Source organism: Scyliorhinus torazame, chromosome 3 (genome assembly GCF_047496885.1).
Source record: "Scyliorhinus torazame isolate Kashiwa2021f chromosome 3, sScyTor2.1, whole genome shotgun sequence".
Classification (NCBI taxonomy): Eukaryota; Metazoa; Chordata; class Chondrichthyes; order Carcharhiniformes; family Scyliorhinidae; genus Scyliorhinus; species Scyliorhinus torazame.
In genome coordinates, this window is record NC_092709.1 from 93624411 (window position 1) to 93639479 (window position 15069).

Genomic DNA, 15069 nt, shown 5'->3' on the forward strand with positions numbered 1-15069 from the left:
ATAGCATGAGAGGCCCACACGTTGAGAACGCGCCCGTTGGGGAGTATCGGGGGGAGAGCCTCAAGTAATGTCCTGTGCCGTCCATATGGCGTGCAACGTATTCCTAGAGTACTCTGTTTTGGAGGAGGCGGAGCATCGCAAAAGCAGCACCGCCCCCGATTTTGCCGCCAACGTGGATTCTCCGGCTGATCGCCGAACACAATTCTGGCATTGGAGACCGGAGAATCCTGCTTATTGTCTTTGAAGATGTGATCCTGAGCAATAACGTTTTGAGCTTTACATGGAACATGATGTTTTATTTGCAATAGTGCTCTTGTATTTTTTCTGAACATGGAACCTTGTTCAGTCTGAACTAGGTACGATCTGGGTGCGACTTGTCTTCGAACTTTAGCTTTGTGTTGCCATCCACCATCAGGGTTTTGTATACGTATGTAGTCTCCTTCTTTTAATTTTGATAAAGGTTTTGTGTGCTTGTCATAGTTTTCTTTTTGTTTCTGTTTTCGTAACCTTAGGTGATTGTGTATCTCTTGATGATGCACATCTGGAATAGTTATCTCAGGTAACGTGGTGCAAATTTTATCTTCCCATCAACATTTGGGCAGGCGATAATCCAGGTGACAGTGGTGTGGCTCTGTATGTTAACAGTGCCAAAAATAAGTCTTTGTTGTCATCGATTGCTTTATGGAAGTTCTCAATGGACTATTCCTCCGCCTTTCTCTGCTTTGCCATTTCATTGAGGATACAATGGGCGAGATATGATGTGATTAAAATTATACCTTTCTGCAAATTGTGTCCACTCCCAGCTTGTGAGGCAAGGACCATTGTCAGAGACAACGTGTAATAGTATCCCATGGCGAGCAAAATAGATTTTGCTGCATGTATGACAGATCTTGTCATTGAATCATTCAGCGTAATCACCTCGGGATAGTTGGAATAATAATCGATGATGACTAGATAGTCACGACCTGGAAAGTAGAAAAGATCCATACCAACTTTGATCCACAGATTGGTGATGAGTTCATTTTCTTCCATACTTTCTTTGCATTGCACAGATTGGTGCATTTGGCAAATGCTGTATTCCTGCACATGATTGCCCACATCCTTGTTGATTTCAGGCCAGTACAGAGATTGTATTGCTCGTCTATGACATTTTTCAATACCCTGGTGACCCGCGTGTATCTGTTCCAAGATGCCCTGTCGGAGGCATTAAGGAATAGCTATCCGGTCTCCCTTCAGTAGGAATCCATCTATTACTGTGAGGTCATCTTTGACACTGCAAAAGGCAGAGTTACATCCATTGGGCCATCCTTCTTTGAAATGAAATGAAAATCACTTAATGTCACAAGTAGACTTCAAATGAAGTTACTGTGAAAAGCCCCTAGTCGCCACATTCAGGCACCTGTTTGGGGAGGCTATTATGGGAATCGAACCGTGCTGCTGGCCTGCCTTGATCTGCTTTCAAAGCCAGCAATTTAGTCTTGTGCTAAACAGCCCCTTGAGGTATTTGATTACCCTCTGGAGTGTCAAAGCCTTTTCTGTTTCTTCTTTAATCATTTGTAGTTTTCTGTCAGACACTGGTAGCATCTCGGCAATAAATGAGGCTTGTGCTTGCACTACGTGTACTATATCTGTATCTGATGTGTCAGTATCAGTGGTAGCTCTGGACAAGGTATCAGCAACAAGTAAATCTTTCCCTGGCTCTTTATGCTAGTCATTTGAAGTCTCGGTTGTGTGAATTCTTTCAACTAGGTTTAATTTATCGCAAGCATCCACCCCAATTAGCGATGGCTTATCATCTTCCACTATCTCAAAATCGATTGACATTTCGATGTCGCCATTCCTAACAGTGAGACGGCAGGAACCTCTTTTGGCTATGGTGTTATCATTGTAATCAGTCAGTCGACAAGTAGATTTCTGTATGCTTGTTTTAAATTCTTTTCTGTAATAAGATTTGCGTGTGCTCCTGTATCAATTTTAAATGGTATATCTGAGCCATTTATTTTAAGTAATACAGTTCACTCTTTAATTATCTTTGAGAGCTATTGTACTGGTTTGTTATTACAATCCAGCAAATTAATCCTAGTGACTGCATCAACCATGAAAGTATCCTTTAGCGTGTATATTGCAAAATCTTCATTATCAGTTAAGATATTTGGTCTTTTTTCTTCACTCTGAACACTTTGGATCCTTCTGTAGTCATTGTAGGATTTTAAAAATTTGTTTACTGGACAAGCAGTTTCTGTACTACGACACAGCATCAATGGCATCAGACACATTTCTCGACATCGCGCCTTTTTTGTTTGCCTTGCACACCGCATATTCAGAGGATGCTTGTTCACTGGCTTTGCACATATTAATCGCGTCTTCTGGCGGCAAAATCGGTCGAGTTAGCACTTTTTCACGCAAACATTCGTCATTTATCGCAAATACAACTTGATCGCAAAGCATTGAATCAGCAATGGAGACAAAATTGCACGACTGCGCTCTTAACTTTAAAGCAGTAATGAAAGAATCTATTGATTCTCCTTTTAGCTGCAGCCTTTTTCTGAACATGTAGCGCTCATAGGTCTCGTTCACCTGCTTCTTGCAATGTGCGTCGAATTTCTGTAGCAATATGTTAGATTTTGTTTTATCCTCATCAGCAGCAAATTCAAAGTAGTTGTAAAGCTCTAATGCTTTTGTTCCAGCCAAATTCAGAAGTGCTATTTTTCTCTGATCGGAAGCATTTTCGTGCGCGGAGGCAGATAGGAAAACTTCAAACTGCTGTTTGAAGAATGCCCAGTTTTGACGTAGTTCAGCGTTTGTTCTGAAGTAGTCAGGCTTCTTTAGACTCTCCACCTTACGATTCTTCTTCTGTGTAGATGTTCTGATCCACGCAGCGGCGTGATTGTTTTCTTCAATCTTCTTAAAGCTAACCTGTCTAATCTAACTGCTTCTTAATTGTAGAAATAAACTCCTGGTACCATTTGATGTTGCTAAATTCAGGATGGTTGACATAGTGTTCACAAAGACTACAAAATAGCTTTAACTTGAACAAAGCTATAAATTTATCAACACTACTTAATTGGATTCAACACTTACTCCTATAATATACAGTTGATAATTAACATATAATCTACACTCATCTACTACTACTCTCTACACTATTATAAAATATGATCTGCTCTCACTGACATTATCTTTCCTTCAGTCTGTACTCTAGCTATCTCCTTCACTTCTCACCCCAGAAGGCTTAGCATCAGTGTCTTGTATATTTGTAACTCTAGCTCCCTCCTGTGGCTGCTTTAGGCATTTCATGAACCCTTGCAGTTCTTACATTTATGATAATGTCACATTCATCACCTCAAGAATAAAAAAAACAGCCTTTCTGCAGGCTTTCAACCCTTAAATTGCCCCCAACATTTTAATCCAATTTCCTAAAATCTTCCAAACATCACAGTTCTAATTTTCCAAAATTCCCCAAATTCAGAGAAGGTTTTATTAGGTAGGAAAATAGCACACGTAACTTCTTTATTCAAAAAAGGGAAGCAAACAGAAAGCAGGAAATTGTAGGCCTGTTAGTTTAACATCTGCCATAGAGAATCAGAGATAAACATGAATGGGTCTTTTTCTGGTTTGCAGGATGTAACAAGTGGTGTGCCACATGGATCAGTACTGGGGTCTCAATTCTTCACAATTTATATAAATAATTTGGATAAGGGGCTGATGATATGATTGCTATATTTGCTGATAACACAAAGATAGGCAGGAAAGGAAATTGTGAAGACGACAGATGGAAGGTACAAAAAGATATAGATAGGTTAGGAGAGTGGCCAAAGATCTGGCAAATGGAATTTAATGTGGCAGGATGAATAAAAAAAAGAGTCATATAATCTTTAAATTGTGAAATGTTGCAGAGTTCTAAGATGCTGGGGGGTCTGGGTGTCCTCGTGCATGAATTGCAGAAGGAGATGCAGAAAGTAATTGGGAAACTAATAGAATTTTATCATTAATGCTGTAAATTCTATGGGCGCGATTCAGCGGAAAAAAGTTAAAGTCCGCTTTTGCGTGCGTTTGGCAGGGTGTTTCTCAGCAGCCACATTGGCGAGGTCGCGGCCTGTATTCAATGGTATTTAGTGCCAAATATGAGCCACGTGAATCTCATTATTCCTGGCTCCCTTGCAGTCTGATTTGCTCACTCATATTCTACAAAGCCCACGGGGAGATCAATCAGTGATCCCCCATGGTCCTCATGAGGGTTGTAAGAGTATATGAATCAAATTTGTATCATGTTGACAGAAAGGCAACATTATAATTGGATTCACAGGTCTATTTTGATCTACCACAGAAGAGGTTACACAACTAAATCAAATGACAACTTGTTAAAACTTAATCAATACCATAATCAGCATAGTTGGAAGAAATGGAGGCAGCGTTCATTAATACTTTGCCTGTAAGGATACTCACAAATTATTCATGTTATGTGACAAAAGGAGGAATTTAAGATAAAAATGTAATGTTAAAACTGGACAGTGATCTGCTTCGTTATTGATATCGGCAACTACTCTAACATGCTGGGAGTCACTGAATGCATGCATTATTCATGCAAAATAATGTTGCTGTTTCAGGTTATCACTGAATACAAAACTTGATTTCACAACTTTCACCAAGAGTGCATTTGGTGTCAGAGACTAGTAGCTAGGGAAGCAATTCCAAACTTACAGCATCGAGATCATACTTAATATATGTAATAACCCTCATGAAACCCATGGGGATGACCAGATTGATCTCTCCATGGGGCTCATAGAATATGGGCTCCCCCGCTGATAAGCAGAGGCCCAACAACTGGGGCTATTAGAATCAACCCTTAAAAGCCGGCCTTGACTGGAACCTATGTGCTGTGCGCCATGTTGCGGCCTTTTGCTTTTGGTTAGAAAGAAGTCTCCATTTTGATTCACCTGTTCCGGTTAGAGCTTTTATAATGTATGATCACTTCTTGAAACACCAGAGGTAATTTTCTCAGTATATAGCAGAAGAGGATCCCTCCAACATTCCCTGCGAACTCATACCCAGAAAATGATACTGAGTAACTTATCATTTGTCTTTCAGGTGCTGATGAACATTCTGCATATTTATAGGAGTTTTAGTTTTTATTTTACCTCTTTCCTACTCCAATCAAGTTAGCTTGGTCAGTGGGATTGCTATGGATGAGGGCTTATAATTGTGTGCAGAGGTTCATTAAATTTTAATTCATTTTTAAATGTGGTGAGAGCATAGATGATAATGTCACCCATGGGCGGCATGGTAGCACAGTGGTTAGCACAGTTGCTTCACAGCGCCAGAGTCCCAAGTTCGATTCAGGGCTTGGGTCACTGTCTGTGTGGAGTCTGCACGTTCTCCCTGTGTCTGCGCGGGTTTCCTCCGGGTGTTCCTGTTTCCTCCCACAAGTCCCAAAAGACATGCTGTTAAGTTATTTGGACATTCTGAATTCTCCCTCTATGTACTCGAATAGGTGCCGGAATGTGGCGAAGAGGGGATTTTCACAGCAACTTCATTGCAGTGTTAATGTAAGTCTACTTGTGACAATAAAGATTATTATTATAAAATATTTAAAATAACACTTGAAACGTTTATTAAGTATACAGGGTCTCTAGGCTTCTAGTTCACAGGAGTTACATTCCAAAAAATGCCCATCTCAAATGATGTGGAAATGTCTGTTCCAAGGACTTTTGCATCACTTTGCTCCACAGAAAGGTTAACACTTGATTCTAAAGTTATGCACCCTGAATTAGCGTGGGCTGTCCTGAGCGTACACCCTAATTTCAGGGAAACATCAGTGGAAACCTTCACATGTGGTGCAAACAGCCATTTTCAGTATCTTACATCATTTCTCCAGGGTTTTATTGATTCGTTGCTGGAGATCCCTCATGGCAATTCCAGGAAATATTCTCATTTCTACTTCAGTGCAAAGTGAAAAATCTTCACATCAAAGCAATAATATAACTGATCCCTATGCAGTGAATACTCTTAATGATCATGTTTATGCCTGTTATTATTTTAAAAGTTGCCTACATGATGTTACTTTAAACTTTACCTGGGCCAATGCAGAATGATGCTATTACACCAAGAATAGAGACCACACTCACATAAGGCATCCAGAAAACCTTGCTCTGTAGAAGAAACATAAAATCCAAAGTTATAAAATCACAATGTCAAGAATCCCTGCCACTTATTGAGACATAAATTTTCGTTAAATCTTCAGAAAATAATTACAATGCAACATATTACCTCCAAATTGAGAACATTGACACTCAGTAATATTAACACAGGAATTATAACAAGTTTAATGCTGATTATAAGCATACCTTGTTAAGGAAAACAATCTTGATATTTAACTGAGAGAAGTCAAGGGGCTGGTGCTATTGGAGGGTGCAACTGTGAATTAATCAAGCAGTTATATTGTCGAGAGCATCTTTGGGGGAAAGATTACAGTGAGTCCACGTTTCGTTTGATTTATGCAGTTTACAAAATGCCAAAATGTCTCCAATAAACATTTAGAATCAGATGTCCTTTTTGGACGTTGTAGCAATGGGAGGTAGTTCCTTAGCACACAAGGTTTTAGTAGTGCATTACATAAGTTATTATATTGTTACTTTGAATCAAATCCCACATGTTCTGACAATTTTTAAGGATAATGTTTCACCATCCCCTCCATTCATTTTGCAATGGCTTGAATTTTCACTTCCACAAAGGGAGGCAGCACAGGGGGATGCAGAGTTGGGCTGGGTAAAGGGCTGGCCTTGATGATCCAGCACTTTGTCCCAGCTGCAAAAAAGTAAATAAAACAATAACAGCCATATAAATCACACCCTCTCCCACCCCTTCACACTCCACACATCCCAATGCCCCATCTATGCCAACCCATGTCAACTCATGACTCCCACTCACCTCCATGGCTCTTCAAATCGTCTGTGCCAACTTATAACCCCTATCCATCTTCATGGCCCTTTATAGCCCCAATGCCAACTGATGCTCCTCTGCCAATCCCAATTTCCTTTTATAAGCTGTATGCCAACCTATGCCACTTGACCAATTCCCTATTGCCACTAGGTGCCCTCCATGCAAATATGTGCCCCCACCTACCTCCTGTCGATCTTTATAGCTCCCATGCCAAACTACTGCCAACCAGTGCCCCCAACCATCATTCTTTGTGCTGAAACCATCCATGCCAACTTTCCTGATATCCCCCATAGGCAAACCTCAGGACCCATGTTGAGAGGGAGTAAAATAAAGTTACAAGTGTCTACTAATACATTCACTATTTAAACATAAACTCTCTCATTGACAAAGGCCCATTGACTATATTTAATTTTTTTCAAAAATTTAATCCCATATAACAACTAACATTCCCCATCAAAGAATTTATTAGCACTTGTAGCTGTCAATCAGGCAGCTGAAAGGCACCCCACTGTGATAATGAGAGGTTGTGAAATCTGTCATGCAACACAAATGCAACAATGATAGCTTTCATACTTAAGTCAACAAACAGCAAGCACTGCATTTTTAAATGGTGAGACTTTTTAAAAAATCTAACGTGCAGGAGGTTTAAATCTCTTGATAGCTTGACAGTTCCAATGAGCTTTATGATTCCCTTGACAGCTGCCTTGATAGTTCCGATGAGCTTGAAAGTTCCACTGAGTTTCTCCACTGTTTATGCACATTCATGTCTACTTTTGAAATCCCAAAGAGCAACCTCCTTCTCCCAAAGGGCACATAGCCTCTTGTACAGGTGTCACTGGACCATTATGAAAAACTATCCTTCCTCTCTAAAGAACTCTGGTAACTTTAGATTTCCTCCTGATTGACCGAAAGTGCACAAGTCATATTTTAGACAGCTGACTAGCTAAAATTGGATCTGACCAAAGGTTGCTGCAGTTTAACATATGCAGCTTCCTCTGTGAACCACAGATGTGCAAAGTACAGCCCGCCCCCATGTAAAAATAGTGGAGTCCATATTTGGGGGATGGGCTTCCAAATTTGGCCATCCAGTACCATTTTAACTATAATGGATAAACTCTCCAGGTCTGTGAAAATTTCCAGTTTTCTGAATTGCCATGGCAATTTATGAACTGATTAACAGACAGGATTTTGAAATCCCGTCAGTGTAAAAGTAGCAAAGACTATATTGTTTTATACACCCTTAATCATTGAAATTTCTTCATTACATCGGTATATAAATCAGAATCCCAACTTGTATAAAACATCCCTGTACTGTCACCACAAACGTAGGGCGCAATTTAACCACCACGTTGCACCTGACATGGGTCAGGCCTACCGGTTAAATAGCGTATAAGGCCAAAATTGAGATTCGCGCCAGCCGCAAATCAGTTTGCTATCTGACCGGCCCGCTCCTGATGGCAAGCTTTGGCTCGGGCGAGACTGTTATTAACCCTCATTTGCATTCATTTTCATCTCATTAATGCAGTTGACGCCAATGGCAACAGTCTCCTGGGAATTAGAGGCACCTCAGCGAGAAATCACACGGTTGTCCTTTAGTACTCCTTTCTAAAAACATGAAGCGGACGCAATGGCTGCTGAGGGGAACTGAGGAGGTGAGTAGCAATTTTTGTTTCCCGGGCTGAGGGACTTTTCGTCTGTGAGGTCTCCAAGCCATATTTAAATATTGTGGATACCCATAACTGTCTGTTCTACCAAACACTTCCAGGACAAAGCCCTGATGTTGGTTCTTTGCTGAAGGTCACTTTAGCTCCCTTTGACTGAGAAGTCTCTAGCTTCACAGCTGAAGGCTATTTCAAAAGAGGAATTAGCCTAGTTAGCTGTGAGTGCACTTCACAGCTGCAGATTGTGTTTGCTGCTTGTTCCATCTGGTGGCTGCAAATGCCTGGAGGCTGCTGTTGCTGTCTCCTTCCTTTTCTGTAGCCAGAAAGAAGGACAATATTTTCTGAGATACCTGGGTCCTGGAACACCGGCCGTAGGGGGACGTATGAGTGCAGAAAATAATCCGGTTTGAAGCAAGTAGGTGCTGTGGGACCTGGTGTGTAACATTGATTGCACTGTTGAAGAAATACTTTTGCAGATTGCTGATGCTTTTGTTGCTGGTGTGGTGAGTGTGGCATGTAACTGGATGTCACCGCAGGATAAACATGCTGGAAGTCAAGGATGTTCAATTGTACCTTGAGCGCCGATGGAATAAGTGGATGCCAGGATTTGGTTCTGGCAAGGTTGGGCCATGTGGGAGGGCCTGCATAGCTGCAGTTCCTGGACAGTGAATGGTACTAATACGTGAAACAAGTAACACGTTGATGGACAGATCATTTCTACCACAAAGTTCTGGACCTGGTAACACATTCTCAGGCTTATCCTCCGTTTCTGTTGAGGAACCTGTCAGGTTCATTTTGTGTGAAAATGAGCTGATATATCTTTGTACTGGTACCAATATGGAACGGTCACATTTCTTGTTTAAATGGTAAGTGTGATATGTGGAATGTTACGTAGTTGATTTTCAAATCTTTGCTGCTGCTGACCGTTTAATAAACATGTGTGATGTCTCAGATGATGATTATTGTATTGCATTTCAATCAAATTTTGAAGCCTGAGCAGTTTGCCTGAACTTTAGACATGCCAGCACCATAGAGGCAGCAGCCAACAATCAAACACTCAAGAGCTGGGCTCCAGCACTGGAAGTATCCCTGCGACCATAAGGTAAGTGTGTGGATCAGGGGAGGGCACCTGAGCATGGTCTCCCTAATGTTCCCGGCAGGGATCTGGGGTCCAGGGGCACCTGCTGTTGCCAGGGGTGACTTTGTAGAGCGAGATTTTCCAGCACAACTGGTTCAGTGTATGGCACTCAGAGAAGGCAGGGCTCATAAGGGTGGGGAGGCTTGGGGGATTTGTGGCCCTGGAATGGAAGTCCTAACTGATTGTCAGTCTCTCTCCTTCTCCAATTCAATACGGCTGGTTACGTCGGTCCCACAGAGGCTGCCCTCGCGGTACTGGTGGCAGCCCAGGCAGACGCCGGAGAAGGCAGCAGCACCGTTGACACAGGCTGGAGGTGGCACCTCATGTACAGGGGGCCACCGCACACCCTGAAGACACGGCCGCCTATCAGGCTGAGGAGGAACCCAGAGGGAGGCGCCAGCGACGGCCCATGGTAGGGGCGCCGTTGGTCTTTCGAGGAACAGCGTGTGCTGCAGGAGACTTTGTCTCAACAAAGATGGTGCGGCATCCTCGTGGATGTGGCACCCCAGGGACGAGGAGAGCACCCGCTCCCAGTGGCCGTAAAGGTCCCGGCAGTCCTGAACCTCAATGCAACCAGATCATTCCAGGGCACAAGCGGAGACTTGTGCGGCATTTCCCAGTCTACAGCCCACAAATGTGTCCATTAGGTCACCGATGCACTGTGTGTCTGGACCTTATGAACTTTTAGCTGGGCCTGGCCCACCAAGATGCCTGGTGCAGGATCCTCCACAATCATTGGGGTCCCCAGGTCCAGGAACAATAGATGGCATGATGTCGCCTAGCGTGGTCCGGGACATCGGGAGTGCCCTTCATTCACAAGAAAGGACTCCATTCCCTGAATGTTCAACTCGTGTGCGATCACCCCCTCTGGATCATGCACATGTGTGCACGCTTCCCAGGAAGCATGCATGACAGCTATATCCTGAGACACTTGGAGATCTCCGGCATCTTCGAGGAGAACCCAAGGGTAATGGGTTGGCTCTTGGGGGATAAGGGGTACCCGTGGAGGTCCAGCCTGATGACGCAAGTGTGGAGGCCGGAGACTGAGGCAGAGACCCAATATAACGAGGTCCATGCTGCCAGCTGCGCTGTCATTGAGTGATGTATGTGACTGCTGGAAATCCGGTTTCGATGCCGGGACCGCTCTGGTGGCACACAGCAGTACACCACCCAGAGGGTCTCCTGCTTTGTGGTGGTCTGCTGTATCCTCCATAACCTGGCAGAGCAGCAGGGTGACATTCTGGAGTAGGTGAAGGAGGGACATGCAGCCTCGTCTGAGGAGGAGGACAAGGTGGACCAGGAGGGGATGGCGAGCGAGCTCGGGGATGACTCGCAGGAGGAGCCGGGGGATCGAGGACAGGCAGAGGCAAGGGTCCGGCATCCCCGGTGGACCTAGGAGGCCCTCACCCTTGCCTGATTCTCATAGGATGAGGCCTTGTCCATCAGCTCACCCCTGCCTCCATATGCAACCCCCCTCCCCAATACCCCCTCAACCGCATTCCCTCCTTCCCACCCAATTCCCCTTCCCCAAATCCCTCCACCTCCCCAATGTCTCCTTCTCCCCACCAATTCCCCCCTCCCCCAATCCCTCCTTCCCTTCCCCCCCATGTCTACTTCTCCCCAATTCCCTCCTTCTCACCAATTCCCCCCTCCCCCAATCCCTCCTTCCTTCCACCCCCCCATGTATCCTTCTCCCCCATTACCCTCCTTCCCACCAATTCCCCCTCCCCCAATCCCTCCACTATCTCCCAATCCCTCCAATTCCCCCAATCCCTTCTTTGCTCCAATCCATCCAATTTCCCCCCAATCCCTCCACTTCCCCCTCCCATTCCCCTCCTTCCTCCCCCCCATACCACACCCGCTCGCCTCCCCGACTACCCTGTTCCACCCTCCAAGAGTCTGTGTAGCGTCACCCCAGCGTGATGGGCCCGTGTTGCCGCTCTCAGTGGGCTAATATACAAGGCAAGAGAGTGATCATCACTGGCTGTGAGGTTAGCTCTGGTGCTCCTCAGTTTATGAGAGGGCGGGGGGGAGGCAACAGTGGGTGGTGGTGCAGGCAGGCCCACTGGGAAGATTAAATTAAAGTGACAGGGGCTTCATTTCACAGGCGGCAAATGGAATACCATGCTCCGGTCCCTCCACAGCAGCGTGAATGTGTTCTATGCCTCATGCGGCATGGGTATGCAAATGGTGCAATTGACGTCACTGGCATATCATTAACGGGACTGATTCGGAATTTTCCGGGTCTTTCACGATGCTCCACCTCCACCAGGAGGAATTACTGATGGCGAGGTTCACTTGTGGTATTTCAATTCAGGACACATGCACTGTGGTTGCTGAGGGAGAGAGAGGGGGTGCAAAAAGTGCCCAACATCGCTACAGTGTGCTGACAGTTGTGCCGCTGGCAGGGGGAAGTCTGCCGGGGCAGGGGGAAGTAGTCGGGGGCGACCAGGTTGGCGGCGACCAGGATATGGGCCGTGGGGTCGTGGTGGATAGGCACGGGCCACCATTGCCGCAGCCAGCAAGGCAGCCATCCGGCTGTACATGCTGTTGACTGCCACTTAGTACCACGGGTCATATGGGTGCATTCCTAGGCCACTTACCTAGGTACCCTCTGGTCCCAGCCGACCCAACAACGGGATGATTATGCTCCAATGCAACCAGTGCTATCATTTTGGCAGGATGAAGGCCAGCCTGCATTGGAACTGTGCAAGTTCTACGTGGCACCGGTTCTAGCCCATTGACCGGACCTCAATCGCTCTGGGACTGGCACCGCTTTCGTCCACTTCGAACACTCGCCATTCAGTCCCGGCATCAGCAATTAGTCTCCCAAATGGAGAATTCCGCTGTTCATCTTTGATTTGCAACTTTGGCCTTAAGATATTCCACTGAGATACCGTTAAGTGGGGGTTAGGTTTATGCATTCTTAATCTTCTAAAACATGAGATCAGAAAGACAAATTGCCTTCAAAATAGAGGAGAGCAACACTGTATGCATGAGGGAATCTAACAAGAGGATTGTTGAGACAGCCACGATTTGATAAGGGTGATTTTTGAATTTATATACCTGTAGATGAAGTGAGATGGTGAGTAGCCCAAAGAACAAAGCCATGAAACCAAATCCACTAATGAGAAGCGATCGTCGGCCGAGCCGGTCAATGGTCAAGCACTGGAAAAGAAAATTAAAATCAAGCTTCAACTTCAATTGTTTCTTTAGTACCGTGCCTACATGACAGAAATAAGTTATAATATTTTCACGGATTAATACCTAGACATTGAGAAAAGCAAGTCACAGTTAGAATATATAAGTTACAGAGAAGCAGAGCTAGTGTGCCCCCTGACCCATACATCATTGCCATAAGTTAAATTAGGCAGAAACATATTTGAATGATAGACAATAAACTGATCTTAGCTGACAAATACACAATCGCATTTATATGGCATTCCTCTGTCTGTTCTTTTAGTTCAGGCGTTACCGCATTTAACATAAACAAGTTCAGATTTGAGGCTGCGAACATAGAATAATCACAAATAAATCCAATAAAGTGCTGAGGAGAAAACTCTTTATCCAGAGAGTAGATGCCACATGGTGGTTTGCGATGGATAGCATAAATGCCGAGAAGGGGAAACGTGGTAAGAACATGAAGGAAAAAGAATAGAAGGGCCTACTGATTGGCTGTGCTCACTATGGTAGGAAAGGTTTCGCATGGAGCATAAACGCCAGTGTGGACCAATGGGGCTGAATGGCCTGTTTCAGTGCTAATGCTGTGAAACACCTCAACTAAATTAGTGAGGAGAGTAACATATAGAGAGATAACCGGCCGGATTCTCTGTTCCTGAGACTAAGTGTTGACACTGGGGCCAGATTCATGCCGTTCCAGGACAGCAAAACTGGTGCCGCACCTGAACCAATTCAGCGACCGCTAAGGGGCTAGCACCGGCGCCACATGGAACTCAATCGGTTCCAATGGGAAACAGTGCGGGATTCACCGGGTCCGTGATTGACACTCAGGAGGTTGAAAAGCTGCAGCCACTTATACACACTTCACTCCCCACACACACACTCATCCCAGCCATCAAGATGGCACCAAGACGCGTGGCCCCGAGATTTACCGTACCGGAACTGGAGACCCTGTGTGGTAGTATGAAAGAACACTTTGCAAATGTCCTCGACAGCACGGCACCTCCATATCTGATCATACCATGTTTTGTTTTTTTAAAATTTTGAGTACCCAATTCATTTTTCCAATTAAGGGGCAATTTAGCATGGCCAATCCACCTAGCCTGCACATCTTTTTTGGGTTGTGGGGGCGAAACCCACGCAAACACGGGGAGAATGTGCAAACTCCACATGGACAGTGACCCAGAGCCGGGATCGAACCTGGGACCTCGGCGCCGTGAGACTGCAGTGCTACCACTGCGCCACCGTGCTGCCCTCTGATCTGATCATACCATGTTAAAGGTGACTGCTACCACTGGCCACCAGCCCCGCCGGACTCTTTTTTAACAGGGGGTGAATGTGGTAGTACCAGGTATTGCGGTATCTAATAGGCTGATGACCATTGGTTAAACCCAGGAGTTTACCATTGGCTGTTGTTACGTAGCTCCGCCCTGACAGGCGGAGTATAAGAAACGGTGCCATCCCAGCAGCCTTCACTTTCTGTACCGAAGCTACTGGGGAACAAGTTCTAGTCGATTAAAGCCTTCAGTTATGAAATCACTTCGTCTTGAGTCCACATTGAAATGGATGTATTGTGCCTACTGGGCATAAAGGGCCTCCGTGACAGCGTGGATGTACCTGTGCACCGAGCTCCATGAGATGCCAGACAGATCCCCACGGTGCCTGGAAGGACCCCGTGGCGTCTATAGTCAGGGTGACCATCACCTTTGTGAAGAAAAATGTGAAAGATGTAATTTGAAACATGAGGTCTGATGATAAAACCCAAGGAACATGAGAAAAAGCAAAGTAACAGAAAAGATCCTATAAACGTAAATGTAATAAAATGCTAAAAAATGATATAGCAGAAGGCCCTCGAAGGGTTAACTGCAGACAAAAGTTCTTTAGAATGCAGACAGCCATTATCACACAGGCCTTGAGATAACGAAGCAGCTCATGCTGTAACCTGATACCTTTAGTTCAAGTCAGAGAAATTTTTATAAAAGTTAAGTTTTAAGTTATATAAAGGGAACGAGTTTTCTACCCTTTAATAGAAGTCAATTAGTTTAGCAAGCAATTGATTGGAATTGCCAGAATCTTAAGTTTAAATTAATTGAAATAATGTTTATTTGTGAACGATAGAAACTTAATGACACCAGTTAAAAGTGGAAATCT

At 44.6% G+C, this 15069-nt stretch overlaps 1 protein-coding gene across 9 annotated transcripts in view; it reads right to left on the reverse strand.

Annotated features, from left to right (window-relative positions):
* slc2a9l2 (solute carrier family 2 member 9, like 2) overlaps positions 1-15069 on the reverse strand; it is a 768327-nt gene that overhangs the window by 135876 nt on the left and 617382 nt on the right. For all 9 annotated transcript variants that reach the window (XM_072495986.1, XM_072495985.1, XM_072495983.1 and 6 more), the window contains 2 exons: positions 12805-12906; positions 6074-6149 (listed from right to left, as the gene is read on the reverse strand). In XM_072495986.1, the coding sequence (XP_072352087.1) occupies positions 6074-6149; positions 12805-12906 (178 nt within the window). The remainder of the gene's footprint in view (positions 1-6073; positions 6150-12804; positions 12907-15069) is intronic.